Below are 15,374 nucleotides of genomic sequence, written 5' to 3'. Positions count from 1 at the left end.
GATTAAGCTTTGTGCTATACTAGTCACTGCTAATTGTGCCATTACATACGACTTTCTCAAATTTCAGGCTGTAGTTGATGGATGTGAATTTATTTGCAAATGCTAAAGGAAGACTGAAGAAAGTCTACGATGACCTGGAATCTGTAACTAGAAAGATTCCTAATTTCCTGATTATCAACAGGTCTGCTTGTTTGCTGGTCATAACTGAGATGAGCTGGTTACACCTGTGTTTTAGCCTGGAAAACCAGCGCCAACTGCTGGACGGCAAAATGTTTTGCCTGCGGTTGGGTCTGGCCTCGAACCACTTTTCATTTTGAAAATACTGCCCTGAATCTGGCAGATGGCAACTAAACCAATCACAACGCAGAGATGTGTTTTGAATCAACGCGGGCGGGGCAGAGGGTTCTGAGGGAGTGACGACAGAGCAGTGCGACGTTGGGCAGTGGAAGCGAACATAGACAGCGAAAGCACAACAAGAAAGATGGCGGCGGCAATGGAACAGCGCTCGTTTGATTCAGCCTTGGCATCAGTTTTGGAAGAGTCCCCTCCCACCAAAGCTTTCTGTCGCGCTTACTACGTCACAGTCAGTTGCGCTGATTGGTAAGAGCGTTGGCCTATAGGCACAGATACGGTTTGAAAGACAACGGGTTGTGCTCATCAACAATGTTCCGTTGTATCCATTGATCGGAGCCAGACTAAATTAGACATCCAATCCATTTAGGCTGGTTTATCAGGCTACCTGTGTTTGTTAATCAGCACAATTTCAGAACCCACAGAACTGAACCCACTAATAGGTAATATTTGTGAATTGTTACCACACGCTACTTTGTCCAGAATAGTAAATCTACCCCTAAACATGTTGTTCAAAACACACTCAAGTGAAAAAATGCTATTAAACGGTAAAAACAGCTCCAGTCAAAATCCCCTGCTGAGGTTTACTGCACACGTTAGGTGGAAGAATACTTATTTGTTTATCTTCTACATGACTTGTAATCTTTTTTAGATTAGCATTATTGCTATAGGAAAGTATTTTACTGCAACTCCCACCGGAGTATCTTTTCGACATGTTGGCATGTTTGTGGAGACACAAAAGAAAAACCCATCTGTGATATGGAAATACAATATTCTCTCTGTACCTTCTAGAGAACCCAGTTACTGGTCTTAAGCAACAGGTACAATCATTGCAAAAAAAAATAGAAAAGTCAGTACTAAAAGTAGTCCCAGACTGGAAGAATAACTAGCCAGCATAATACATATATTTGCCAGCTCCGATCAAGGGTATCATATAACTATCTGTTGTTCCAAAGTCACTTTAATACCTGTGATTTCAATCTGTATCTCTGCCCTTTGAAAGCAGGGAACTGATACTTGTAAAGCCAAATTATCAGCAAAGGTCAAGAGACGTAGAACAGAAAAATCTATCTTCCGCTTTTAAAAGAGGATTTAGTGTGCGTATGTGTGTGTGCATACAGCACAGTGAAATGTAATATGTGTAAAAAGGTTATAACAGTGCCCTGCTTATCATATACCACATGTTATCTGGGTCCTGCGCTCTCAGATTTTAATCCAGAAGTGTTTTTGAGGCAAATGAGTCAAATATTTACAAGAGGAAGTACTGAAAAACATAATAAAAGATTTAAATTGAAATGTGTGCATCTAATGTGTGAAAATTATTGGATCATCTTTACTCACCTGTTTCCCTCTACCTCATCTTATTTACAAGTGTAACTTCAAGACCAATTCGAGACCAAAAAAAAAAAACATGTTTTTTTTTACAAGAGAAGGAGCAGTCTGTTACCTTATGATGCAAAAATGCCCAAAGTATAGCAAGAACCTCAGAGCTTTCTGAAACGCTTGGAGTGAGGAGGAGGAGGAGGAAGATGAGCTGTAGGAGCCATGATGGCCAACCTGCCACTCTCCATCTCTGCTGATTTTAACAAAGGCTTTTCTCTCCATCCCCCCTGCCCCTGCTCCTGGCCTGGGGGGCTGCTTACGGCCCTCCAGACGCTTACAGACAGATGTCCTTGGTGGAGCAGAACAGGCTCAGCTTGACATCACAAGCAGTTATGGGGCTGTGAAGGAAGCTAAAAGGGTGCCTGTCCTGCATAAACCACAATATATAAGCCAGACTGTAGGTTTTGAATTGATCAGTCTCATATCCTCCCCCTGAAAAGATGCGTTCGACAGCAGGGTGCTTCAGAGTATATATGGCATTCGCTACATTTGGTAGATGCTTTTATTGAGACATTTAGTAGAGTACATATATTTTAATTCGGGGATTACAATAAAAAAGTAAAGCTAAAAAAACTGACTATTTTAGGGTTTTTTAGCACACTATACAAAAACTTGATACAGTCAGAGATGAAAGGGAGTCTCCCCAAGAGAAGTACACATGCAAAGTACAGAAAAGTGCAAAAATGTAATTAAATATCACCTGGCTGCTGACATCTACGGTTCTACTTTTATCATGCAATTTCGAGCTCATACACTTGCAGATGGTTCCTGGTAGCAGATAAATTTGCATACTTGAAGCAAAGCTTATTGAGAATCAATCTATTCTTTAGTCAGAGCATTTTACTATCAACCTTAACTTCATAAGTTGAAGAAAAATCTTTTCAGTGGCCACATTCATTTTCAAACAGCATGTTGGCAGAGATGACAAGGTCATAAGAAATGTTCTGAAAAAATACTGTGATGGAAATGTATAGAGAAAATACTGCTTCCAGAGTCTTTGTGTTTTCCTCTTCCAAAACACAGTCTCAGCAAAGCACAAATGTATTTAACTTTTGTTTGAAACTCAGCAAACTCTGCAGCTTCAAACTAACTCTGCTCATTTGGACTACATAAACAGCTCCATAGTGTTAAATTAACACCAATAATAACAGTATTCGGTGTCATGACTGCAAGACAAAGACTTGGGAGATGAAACTGGCATTCTATCAACACATTAATTCTGAGTAAAAATTGACTAACAGCCAGAAACCTCAAATCTGGGTCTGCTGTGGCCCGAATATACAGGCAGGAGCAGCACATAGGTCCACTATCAAAGGACATCAGCGTGCCACCAGCTCCACATAAGCCAGTATCAATGTCAAGAGGCAGTCACTGTGAAATTAGTCAATGCATGTGGTGACTTGCTAACACTGCCTGTCATATCACCACAGTGACAGTTTGATACTATCCAGGACTGTCACCACCCTGTCTCTCAGACAGCTGTGAAAAATACATAAATAGTAGGTAATCGGACTTCCATCAATAGCACGACTCATTTCCATGATAATTTGTCTGAGCTATCTGGAGAGGGAGTGTCATGAAATTAGGTCCAGACATTCTTGTTGCCCTTTCCTGGAATAACTTAAGCTGTTATTCAAACGGTGTTAAAATTTCAATTAGTTCTAAACAATACCTTCAGAGCTTATAATGATCCCTGTCAGCACCCGCAGTACTTGTTCTTGGCAATTCATGAAATGTTAGCTTGTTTGCATATATGGTAAACATTAAAGCTGCTAAACATCAGAATGTAGGCATTATCATTGTGACTGTTACATGCTGATACAAGCAGGACATTCATGCAGGTGTACAGACCTAGTATTTTCGCATTCATTAAGTATTTGAAAACTTAGAATTTGGGATTAAAGGCCAAAAAAAATGTGTGCACACTGATGATCCACTGCATTACACTGACAAAGTTTGGGTGAGTGTATTGGTAGGATAAAAGCAATATCATTTTTGTATTTCCAAACACCAGCATTAAATCTGTGTATCTGTAACTCTACGTCTTCCGTTGTGTAAGCCGTCCACTACCTAACATGAATGTGTGTTGATATTTTCTGAATGTGTTTTATGTGCATCTGTAATCCATGCATCTCATTCACCTGACACCCACATGGCCTGACACCCACATGGCCGGCATTACGCGAACATCTGTGAGCTGCATCTTGAGGCATTTGTTCATGTGAAGTGCCTGGCAGTTAATTTGCTGCAGGGAGAGGGGCCATTTGCAGTAACCAATCAGATTTCCCTTCTCCATCTGCACTCATCCACTACAAACAGACGAGTCGAGTCCGACCGGGTAACACAGGCAAGACTTTGTGCTACAACTGGATGGAGATGTGTACGGCTTCATCACTAAAACCTAAATAATTGTGCATGGTAATGTTCCTCAAAATAAAGTTTTAAATTCACATTTTTCTTTTGTGTGGTGTGTGCACAATCATGTGCAGAGTCTGTGTAAGCATAAAGCTACATTATAATGTATTCATTGTAAAAAAGTACTCCCCGCGATGATGCATTGATCTGGAACAGTATGCTGTTTGCCACATTTGACTGTAAATACTAACACTGATCAGATCACAGCAACTAAAAAACTGTTTTACTGGGACACTGATTCAAATCTTTCTGAATAATACATATTACCTTTATGACTTGAGGTTGAAAGTGTTTTACAGAAAGAAATCACCATCAACACCCTTGTGAATCTGTCTGGAATTATAATATTTTATCTATGGAGATGAATTCAAAATACATGCATGATCTTATAGTCTTGGCCCAGCCTGTTCTACTTCCTCTAAAGCAGAGAATGTCAGAAGTGCTTTAAAGGCTCAGGACCAATTATTTGAAGCCCACAGTCATCCCTGGAGCTGAGGTCATTATGTGAGTGTCAATATCACGACCCTGCAGTTTTTCTTTATCTGCAGCGTATTTGTAGGAAATTAACAGTATAAAGGGACACAGAGAGAAACGTGAGGAAAAAAAAAGAATGCGTCTAACAAAGTTAAGGTCTTTACTTCATGGTAAGTATTATTTCTAGAAAACACTGACATTTGCGTTACACATTTTGCCAAGGAAGAGTATTTAATAAAGGAGTCAGAAATCAGTGTTAAGCAGATTCTGATGATGTTACACTGGAGCGGTAAGGGGGAGAGTGGGGATCATTAAAAATACTGCTTATCTAAGGAAAATGTTCCTACTTTAAATGTTCTCACTTTGTCTCATTCTATGCTTCGTCTAGCAGTCTTCTCTCCCTGTCTCAAGCTTTTTTTTAACATTTAGATTCGCCGCTCGTCACCTTCTACTGATCACACCTAATTTGCATCCAGGAAAAGATGAGAACTCAGATATTCACACTCTGAGAGAGGACGATCTCAATGATTTATTCATTTCCAAATCAAAAAAAAAAAAAAAAAGGAGTGAAAGGAAGGTAGATGAGAAGGGGGAATCTTCACAGGCAGCAAGCGACTAGCAGGCTCTGAGGCTGGGCTCTTCTTCCCCACACTGCCCCAGGCACATGGTGTGCAAGTCCTCCTAATTAACAAGGTGAATCATGCTGCCGCTCTCTAATTAGCCAACATGACAATCTAATGGAAACATGCAGGCTGAGCTGGCGCACTTAGCATCACCTCACAAAGGCCCCCACTACTGTCCTTCCCAGAAGAATTATACAAAAATGACACCTTATATTCAAATGCAAAAGCAGAGAAAAAAGGTGGGCCACAGTGGTTCAGTGGAGTGTATTTTTGCGTAAGGTCAGAAGGGCGAAGTTACCTGACGAGGGTGAGAGATTTTTTTATAAGATTTTCTATACCTCTGCATGCTGTGTTTGTTGCCTAATTGAAAGATGTCCTACCTCATGCCTCCCTCTCACTGATATCTCAGGCACAGGAGGCTGGCACCTCGCCACCAGCGTAGCTCAGCATGCCCAATTCCCCTGTCGTTCGAGTCCCAAGGAGTGCTCCAGTGCACAAAGAGAAAAGTGAACCTACAGGCTTGTACAGCAAGTAGACAAGTCCCTACCTCCCTCTGAGGCAAAAAGAAATTTTTTTTGTTGTTTTCCTTCTCATTACAGCACTTTGTAATATTCGAAAACACACAGGAACACCAAAGGTACTTTTAAAGCTAGTCTCTGTTATTTTATTTTTTTTGTAATATGCCTTGAGGTTAAGAAAAGACTTCAGACAACAAAGCAACAAATAAAAATAGGCTTACAGTATATTATATGGGTAGCCTGCATATCTCGAGGACCTACAAAACAACCCTTTCTTATGTGATAATTAAATCATCAACCCGTTTTTATGATGTTACAAAGACATAACTAAAATCCAGCTGAAATTATCGTACATAAAGACACCAATTGAAGTGATCTATCACCTAATTTGCTGATCTATCACCTAATTTGCTTTAAAAAAAAAAAAACAACACATGATTGTGCCACTTGACCAGAAGATGTGCATGCATGTCTGTCTTGTGAGTTGCTGCAACTCCAGTGAAATAAATGCATTGTGCATCTGTGAAGCCAGAAGACAAGAACATAATAACTATGAACTGGGACACACAGAACAGCAGGAATTCTCTTTGAAAGTCAGCTTAGAGAGGGAGGGAATGTGGAGGAGGGTAGCAGCCTTTTGCCCTTGGGCCTACCTAACGGGGCAGAGCGCCTCTTTGAGCAGAGCACTTTGTGGAGGGCCAGAGGATGAGAGCCTATGAACTTACAGCTGGTCTAATGAAAACTAAGGGGCTGCTACATTGTCCTCTGACACACAAGAATCTTTCCTCTCCGGAGAAGTGTGAGGCTCTGGGTGATGGGGCTTACAGTGTGGCTGGATTTCAGGGTCTCTGCGACCCGGTCACCTGTGGAAGATGCCAGGCCAATAATGACATGAATGTGTGCATTAATGTCTGGTGCATTCTGGCTGGACAAATCAGACGAATCCGAACAACACACAGCTTTCTTTCTTGTGTGGGCAATGAAGTTAAACTTTCCCAATTTGTAAAAGGGTTTGCATTTCTCACATGAATATTGTGACATATTGGTCACATGAATATATTCTAACATATAGGTTTGAACAGGGGAGGACATATAACTGCAGAGTTTTAATTGGAGAAATGTGAGGTTGGAAGTTGAGGAAGAAGAGCAAAACATTTCAAGAGAGGCTGCTGCGTCAAACAGGCCAAAAACATCTTACAATGCCTGAAGAAGAAAAAAATATTTGAGGAAAATTATTCTAACAAAAATCTTTGAGATTCCCTTTGGAGAGCTCTCAGTTTCAAACAGGTCTTCTGGAAACACTCTAAGCTAGAAGAGGAGTGTTGCTGCAAAGCTAAGGTAACGTGGAGGAATGGAAAAAGAACAGGACAGGACTGTGTTCTCCCTCATGCTCCCTCACACATCCTCTAAAAGTCTGCCAGTGATTGGACCATCAGTGGGAGAAAGACTGTGTTAACCTTTGTTTTAACCTTTACATACACAGGGCTGCTTAGTTGAACTCTGCTGCTTTTAACCTGTTCAAGGCGGGAGAGCTGCACCCTCGGTGCCTCGACGCTCTGCTTGTAAGGTGCAGAGACTGAATGAAAGTGCAAAGTCTTTGCAACCCTGAGAGGATGTAGACACACAGCCAAATGTGTGTAAGGAAGAGGATGCCACACAAGTCCTGCCATGTATTTCTCTTTGACAATCATATACACTATAAGCTATCCTTGTTCTAATGACTTAGCATCAAATTAGGGTTACAAACGGACCTAAAAAAGGTCCATGGAGGCTCAAGAGTTAAAGCACTTGGAAAGAGCCCCCTTAACTCCCCTGGATCTTGATCAGCCAAGAGCAGTTGATGCATGCAACTCCTTATTGCCCTTTTCACTTCTTTCTTGCACACTACAACTCACTTTTGACCCGATGGAGGCATAAAATGTAGAAAAACATTTAAAAAATCATTTAATTTTTTCCTTTTGAGAACATGATCTAAAAATGTCTGTAAATTACAGCAATCCACTTGTGTTACCATCACTTATATTATCTATATACACTCATGTTGCAATCATACTAACAGCCCAAAAAGTGTGACTTTGAAACACCTTTTGCACCAAGGTTAAATTAGTATCATTATGAACGTGAAGAAAAGGCATGCTTCTGGCCATAAAGCAGTGAAGACAGTATCAGAAAGCCATTGGTAATTTGTGAGAATGTACACCACCACTCACACTAACATTATACTGGTTAAGTGATGTGCAGACATTAACTTCTTCCTCTGTGTGTCACTTCTTCTTGAAATCACCTGTAGCTGCACAGCACAAGAATAATTTGCACTGTAAAGTAAGTTTGTATTTGTGTGATTGTTCCAACGTACTGCTTGACCAACACTCTGCGATGACCAGCTCACATGCACAGTGCCATAGTACAGAAATCTCAGTGTTATTCCCATGTGGTTGTTTGCTTTCGGAGCTGAACGGACTCTAACAGGTGCTTTTGGCCTGATTTTGGCCCACTGTAGTAGCCAATTTGTCTTTCCCCTCTTCCCTCGTCCCTCTTCTCCTGTCCTCTCTCCACCCCTCCTCTCCAGTTCACTCTTCTCCTGTGTCCAGTTGTGCCTGCAGACGCAGTTGCAATGATGAATCTGTGGCTGCAGTGTGTCTGTGTGTCTGACATCGTGATGTATTTCTGCTGGCCTTAACTCCCTCTCTATCTCTCAACCGCCCCCCCACCCCAACAGCCTCCCTTTTCTCTCCATCTCTTTGTCTTTGTCTCTCTGTCTCCATCCCTCTCTCTCACTCCCAATGCTTAGGCGTTGTCTACCCCCCACCCCCCTCCCCGCCTCAGCGATGGAACAGACAGAACACAGAGACCCACCAACAAAAACAAACGGGAACTGAGCTCCACGATTTGCCCATTGATTTTCACTGGGGGCATTTCTGAAATAGCCCATCTGACCTTTTGGCCAAATGGTGGAGAATGGTGGAAACAGACCGCTCTGCCGATCTCTCACGCAAAACCTCTGCAGCAACTATGTGACCAGCCTGCACTGCTGGAATGTTTGCAATGTTTTGCACAACCTTGGATAGAAACTATTAAATGGAGAACTGTACTGATAGATACTCTCTGCAAATTCAAGAAACAGAGTTATGCAACTTGAATTATGAAATATTATGACAAACTTCAGGCTGGACTATCCAAAATGTAAACTGGGGAGTGTTGAAGAGTTAAAACAATGTGATATTAGTCTGCCAATTAGATGCTAAAATAAGTTTTGGCCCAACGGTGGCACTGGAGGAGAAGTTTTCAAAGTGTGTCTGGCACTCATCCCAGGGTTAAAGATGTAGTCTGATGAGGCTGATGGTAAAGATAACATGTGAGGTGAAAGGGAAGGTCCCTGATATGAGGTTAGACTTTGCAGTTTGGCTGCTCATTTGGTCGAGTAATCAGCATGGTCAGCAGTTGGTGCAGTGGTTGTGACACAAAACCTGTGGAGGGAATCTTCCCACCTAAAAACATTTTTAACATCATTGCTTAGGTTAGTGACAAAAATATTTCCACCTCAACAATTGTTGAAATTCTACACTCATGGAAAGATAAAAGAAAGCTGTGAGGTTGACACTGAAATCTAAGAAAGTGGTGTAACCCACTGTCACATTAACTCTGGGTCCCTCCAAACCATATATCTTAGATAATGTTGTAATGTAACAACATTAACAGCAATGGAAACCTGCACTGTGGTGGATCTACAGAACAGGGAGTTTGTCTTTCACTGATAGGAACACTTCCACCTGCCTGGCAAAGATGAATAAATTGTCAGATAAATCTTCTTGAGGTTTCTCTTTTTTGTATACAGTATTCATTCCTTAATTATTTAAAAATGAGGGTCCAAGAATGGAGGCTTACATGTTGGACAGATTTAAAAACTCTTTGGGGAAAATGTGTGACTCTAAGCCATGTCACTGAAATTGATTTGAAAATCAACTTGAAGTTCACAGCTCATACCATCACAGCTTAGACTAGACTTGGGTCTGCATTAGCAGTGCAGCTCACTGTACCTGCCGTTTTAAAAACAAATCATGTACTAGATCAATTTACATGCCGACACTTGGTTTAAGTATATAACAGACTGTAGTTCAATGTCTCCAAATTGATGATTGTTTGGTGGTGGTGGTTGCTTTGTCCGTGTGCACGCGTGTGACCAGGCAGACGAGCTAAAAGGGAGGCTGACTCCTCTGCCCGTCGCCTGGAAGACTCGCTCGGGCTCATTATCCTGATGAAATTTGCGCAGATGTGTGAGCTGCCGACAGACTCTGCAGTGACACAAACAGCCAGCTCTGTCCCCTTGAGCCAGTCAGGTGATGAAAACCAGAGAGGCACGGGGGCTGAGAAACGACGGCCATTAAGCAAAACAGAAAGAGGTGAGGGAGGGTGGAGGATGGAGGCTGTGTGAGCAATGCATTTGTGTGTGAGTGTGGGGGTGAGTTGGGTGGGGGGCATTACATAAAGTAACCGTTTCCAAACCAGCTTCTTAAAATTCCAGATGAAAATGAAAGTGTGCTCACGCGCACAGGGCATCTCCTCATGAGGCACTAATCTGGCTGTATCCAGATGACGAGCAGACTGCCACTTAACAGGGAGGAGATCCACTTTGATCACATGGCCCCCGGACCTAACCTATCGCACTGCCTATTATGCTGCTTCATTTGCATATGTGGGGCTTATGGGTAAGCTGAGATCTACTATGAATGCTCTACACTGCGGCAGTCTATACTCACTGTTGCTGGAAAGAAATGTCCAGGATGGATGTAGAGAAAAGACAAGTGCGCTGCCAGTAGCTTGAGGTGCAGTAAGTGAAGCCAACTTGTCACACGAAGGTCACAAGTTCAACATCAGATAGGCAAACATCCAAAAAATTAAATACAATGGCCAAAACAGTAACAGAAGAGGCACCTTTGAGCAAAACATTAAGAATGACCCTTAAATACTCTACAAGTTGCCATAATTAAAATGGGAGCCATCAGGTGCAAAAGTGTAGATCTATGTGAGCACAAATTAGCATAAGAAATAAAAATGCACACACACTCAGTAAACTTTCCCTGGATAAATGCTTTTTTTTCATTTCTAAACAGTAAGCAGCTAAAAAGAAATCATGTCTCCTTCCTAAGTTCTACATCAACAACCACAACAGGTGACTTTTGCTTGTTTCATCCCCCTTGCCTACTTAGACGATTCTACAGAAGTGCCACGCAATCCTCTTGATCCTTGTTAGCGAGCCAAGGACTGAGAGCACTCCGTGAAGTTATTCTGGTGTAAACACACAACACACAAAACGTCTGCTGTGAAAGTACACTTTTGTTTGCATCAACAACATTTACCATCCGTTAAAGATGTGCGGTCTACTTTGGGAGCTCCACTGGGATTTTATTCAATATAAGACCTATGCTTGAAAAAGAAAGGATACGGCATCGTCCAACCAAAAAGAAGAGCACAACACCACTTGAAACAAATCCCAGTTTATAACACTTGTGTGAGTGTTGTGTCTTGGCCTACTGGGAAAAGAAATAAATCTTTTTTTTTTATACCTTTCCAGTCGAAGAAGCAGAGCATGAATTGGTAAGATTGCAACCCTCACTCAAAATGAACGTATGATTTTACCAAACAACTGGATGCACTGTAGCATCTGGACTAATATACAAACAGGAATATTAAGAAAATCCACTTTTTTCTCTGTTAGCAATAATGTATTGTTGAATTATTAAGGTTGAGAAATATTTTACTATAAAAATGAATATAATCGTGCAAGGCTCATTGAAAAGTAGTCAAAATTCAAACAGGTGCAAGATTAGGAAGCTGAACACATGGAGGAAAGAAATAAAGCAGATGGGTGGAAGAGATGGTGGGTGTCTTTGGTGCACAGAGCATCATTTTCCACACATCGGCATCAATCGGCACAAGTAATTCCTCAAACTTTTTTAAGTCCGACTTTAAATGGCATTATATATGTAGTGAAGCATGAAAAATTAATGTGCTGGAGTCGGGGAAATGTCAAGGGTAATGATCTCCGCAGCAGCTTACCTCCTTAGCTTTCTGTTTCAGTCGAGCTTGCTCTGGGTCCTCTTGCCTGGAGCGACTCTGTGGAGTAAAGAGTGGGGGGGGGGGGGGGGGGGGGTACACAGGTTAACAGCTGGCTTAAGGAGCCCACCCACCCATTTTGCTACTCATCTGTTGCTGCAGCAGCAAAAATAGTGCAAAATGGGAACAGGATACAGAGGTGTCAAGGACATTGTATCTGAATTCAGAGAAGTGCAATGGAGCGCCCCCCCGGGGGGCAGTGGCCTTTAAACCTGCTCCAAATCCAGCCCTAAATAAGCTGCTGGAGGGGGATTCTAATCAAAAGAGGTTATTAAAAATTCTGCACGAGCCAGCACATACACACACACACACACACACACACACACACACACAGGGGAGAGGATGTTGGTGACTGTCAGTGGCAGTGTCTGTCTGTGTGTCCCTGGCATAACAACACAGCACTTCTATTTTAATCAGCTGCTATGATCTGGGTGAATGTACTTGTCCCTGGAAATCCTTCACCATGCAGCCAAATGCACAAGTAAAGATGACCACTGTAGGCAATGCAGGCAGATCACAAAACTGAGGGCTCTTTGTCATTATAGACGTAAGCTGCCTCATTTTATTTTTCTGCATTAATCAAAATCAAGTCCATGATACATGGACTTAAATGTCAACATGTTCTTTAAAAAATATTCATGTGCATGTACAGACATCAGTCCTATATGTACTTTAATGCCTTTGTTGAATTCTGAAATTGCAAAATACGGAATATGTTGTATTACACATCTTGCACATAATACCTAATCAGTCAGCAGGCGTTGAAACTCCCTCCAAAGCAGGACGACACATTCCATCCTCACAACTCTTTCTTCCTTTTCTTCCTCCCCTCATCTACTTTGTCATATGGACGCAGAGCTGCTGTGCCTTCCTGCTAATTGGCTTTAAATATATCAGGCAGTTCATGTACTGGTCTGTATCTCAACTAAGCCTAATGTGTTTGCCCTCTGGTCAGCCGGAGCATCCCTCAAGTCTTGAGTCATATTTTAAATGGCTTGTTGTGAAGAAGGGAGGAGGGAAGCTGAGGGTGGAAGGGATTATTTCTAATTCACGGGGTCAAATTAGTGAGCGCTCAAGCAGGAGAGAGGCGAGCTGGGATGTGGGTGGCAGTGGGGTGGAGGAGTGGGAGGGGTAGGTATGGACTGTTTACAAAGGCCAGCGGTGCCACTGGCATGCTCTACATCTCCTCTGTCAGCTGCCCTGGTTTTCCCACTTACAGCGGAAAGCAGGGAGGAGAAGGGGAGACGACGACCGGGTGCTACTGTAGACACTGACAAGCTTTGTTGGGTTAAGCGTAATGGAGTGTAGTGTGCTTAAATAACACTATATTGTACAGTATGTCATCAATCTGTGGTGCTGAATATGCAGCATGGCAGGAGTTTTTCCTCTCCTGTGATGTTGCAATTGGGTGTTCAGCTATTTTTGTCTATCTTTAGACTAACTTGTGAAAACGAACAGATTCATTGAACTGTGGGTTGCGCGGGGAAGAGTAAAAGGTAATTTGATGTACCGGTAGTATATTCTGTCAGTATCCTCCTCTGCCAAATAGAGGGTGAAACTCGTTATACTTCTCGCAATAGTATTTCCTAAGTTATATTCACAAATGTTTCATTTTATCATTTTTGGTTTGCCACAAATGTCACAGAGGAAAAACATATTTATCCACCAAGCAAGCCGTTAATCAAATCGCTATCATAAAATTGTAGATCAGCAAAGGGTCAATATGACTTATGTGATATGCTTACTGACACCATAATATAATTCTAAGAGTTTTAAAACAAAAGAAACATGGCATTTACATCATATAAATGGAAGTGAAAACAATTATAACCAAAATTAATTTATATCCACAGTCAATTTCTTACAGTCAGTTCAGTTCCTAAGTGCCTTAGGATGGATTTTTTCCTGTTTTCCCTTAACTCAGGCTTAATATAGCCTGCTGAGATCAAAGCCAGTACCCTAATAAAACAGATGTGATAACTATGTATGCCCCCGTAAAATACTTTGGAAAAAGATGTATGACAAAGATATAGAAAACACAATTAAACGTCAGGACAGCTGCTGGTGTGTTATCAGGCGCTTTCTCTGCAACATATTGTACAATCATTAGGCAAAGATCTGCTTTCCAAACTTCTCCTTGAGCCGAAACGCCATGGCAACAAGAGCCAAAAAGCCACAGATGTGGCTCTGGGGTGAAGTCGAACTTTTCTCAACAAGGCTCATGTAATCTAAATAGCCCGAAGAGAAACTCCTCCAACAAGAACTTGGCTACATTTGAAAGTTCTTCACTAATCCTTTTAATAGACAGCTTTCCACAATTTGCAAAAAAATAAATAAATAAATAAACGTTTAACCGTGTAGAACTGGGTGCTGACAAAGGGGATCTACAAGCTACACCATTCTTTTTCAATCAACACAGTTTAGAGTGTGTTTTCTACTGAAGCAATGTTTTTGGCCACAACTTACCAGCGGAAACTATCTGGGGATTTGGAGGCCAGTGTTCATCAACTAGAGGTTTTTCTAATATCCTGCATGGCAGGACTAGAGCGTATTAACGCAATCAAGACAGTGAGGTGTGCTGCAATGAGAATCTTTACTGTGGGACATTGGCTCCATCAAAATTAATTAAATTAACCTAGCTTTCTGCTAATGTTGCACTGCGGGGCATTTTCATTTGCAAAAGTTTCTCTCTCTCTCTCTCTCTCTCTCTCTCTCTCTCTCTCTCTCTCTCTCTCTGTGTTTCTCATCTTTTTGTCAGCAGTGTCTAAATTAAAAGGCTTTTTTTTGTTGCTTTTTTCACTGAAAGACAAACGTCTAAATTAAGAGAGCACAGATCAAGATACTGGACATGTTCACATGTATTAAATAAGTAGCTTTAAACCCCAACTCTTAAAATTCATCTGTTTTCCTCAAAGTTGTATGTTTTTAACCTATGAATATGCTAATCTGGACATGTCTATATCTCTGCCTGCCAGCAGCTGACACTGCCTGCCCTGTTTACTCTGACTCTGTTTATGCTATGCTCTGTTTAGCAGTTATATCATTGGAGGAAATCAGTTTAAATGTTTGGACCAGAGAGTGACTCTCAAGAAGAAGAGCCTTTCTACAATACTAGAAATGCACGGCTTGCTGGTCAGCTGGTTCCCGGCTTTCCTGGCCGGCAGCTTTAGTTCGCATAGCTTATTCTTTTAAATGGCTTGAAATAACTCCTTCACTATAAACCTTTAAACAAATTATAGCCATTTTAAGGGAAAAAAGACGTAAAACAATCTTTAGACTAAACATTTGACATCATAAATCACACTTCCATCAAAAGGACTTAACAAGTGATAAACTATTAGTGTATAAACACATTAGCAAAACTTGTGCAAATGCTGCATTGATTTACTGATTCCATTTTTATCCACTAACGCCTGCACACTGACTCCAAAGACACAGGTCAAACGCAACTTTTTTTCTTAGACTCAGTGTGTCAGGGCCCAAGCTTTTTTCATTA

General features: G+C 41.5%; 1 protein-coding gene across 5 annotated transcripts in view; it reads right to left on the bottom strand.

Moving 5' to 3' along the window:
• LOC142379814 (transcription initiation factor TFIID subunit 4) overlaps positions 1-15,374 on the bottom strand; it is an 88,422-nt gene that overhangs the window by 25,579 nt on the left and 47,469 nt on the right. For all 5 annotated transcript variants that reach the window (XM_075465109.1, XM_075465118.1, XM_075465127.1 and 2 more), the window contains one exon: positions 11,822-11,878. In XM_075465109.1, the coding sequence (XP_075321224.1) occupies positions 11,822-11,878 (57 nt within the window). The remainder of the gene's footprint in view (positions 1-11,821; positions 11,879-15,374) is intronic.

Source organism: Odontesthes bonariensis, chromosome 1 (genome assembly GCF_027942865.1).
Source record: "Odontesthes bonariensis isolate fOdoBon6 chromosome 1, fOdoBon6.hap1, whole genome shotgun sequence".
Classification (NCBI taxonomy): domain Eukaryota; kingdom Metazoa; phylum Chordata; class Actinopteri; order Atheriniformes; family Atherinopsidae; genus Odontesthes; species Odontesthes bonariensis.
This window is presented reverse-complemented; position numbering and strand designations above follow the sequence as displayed.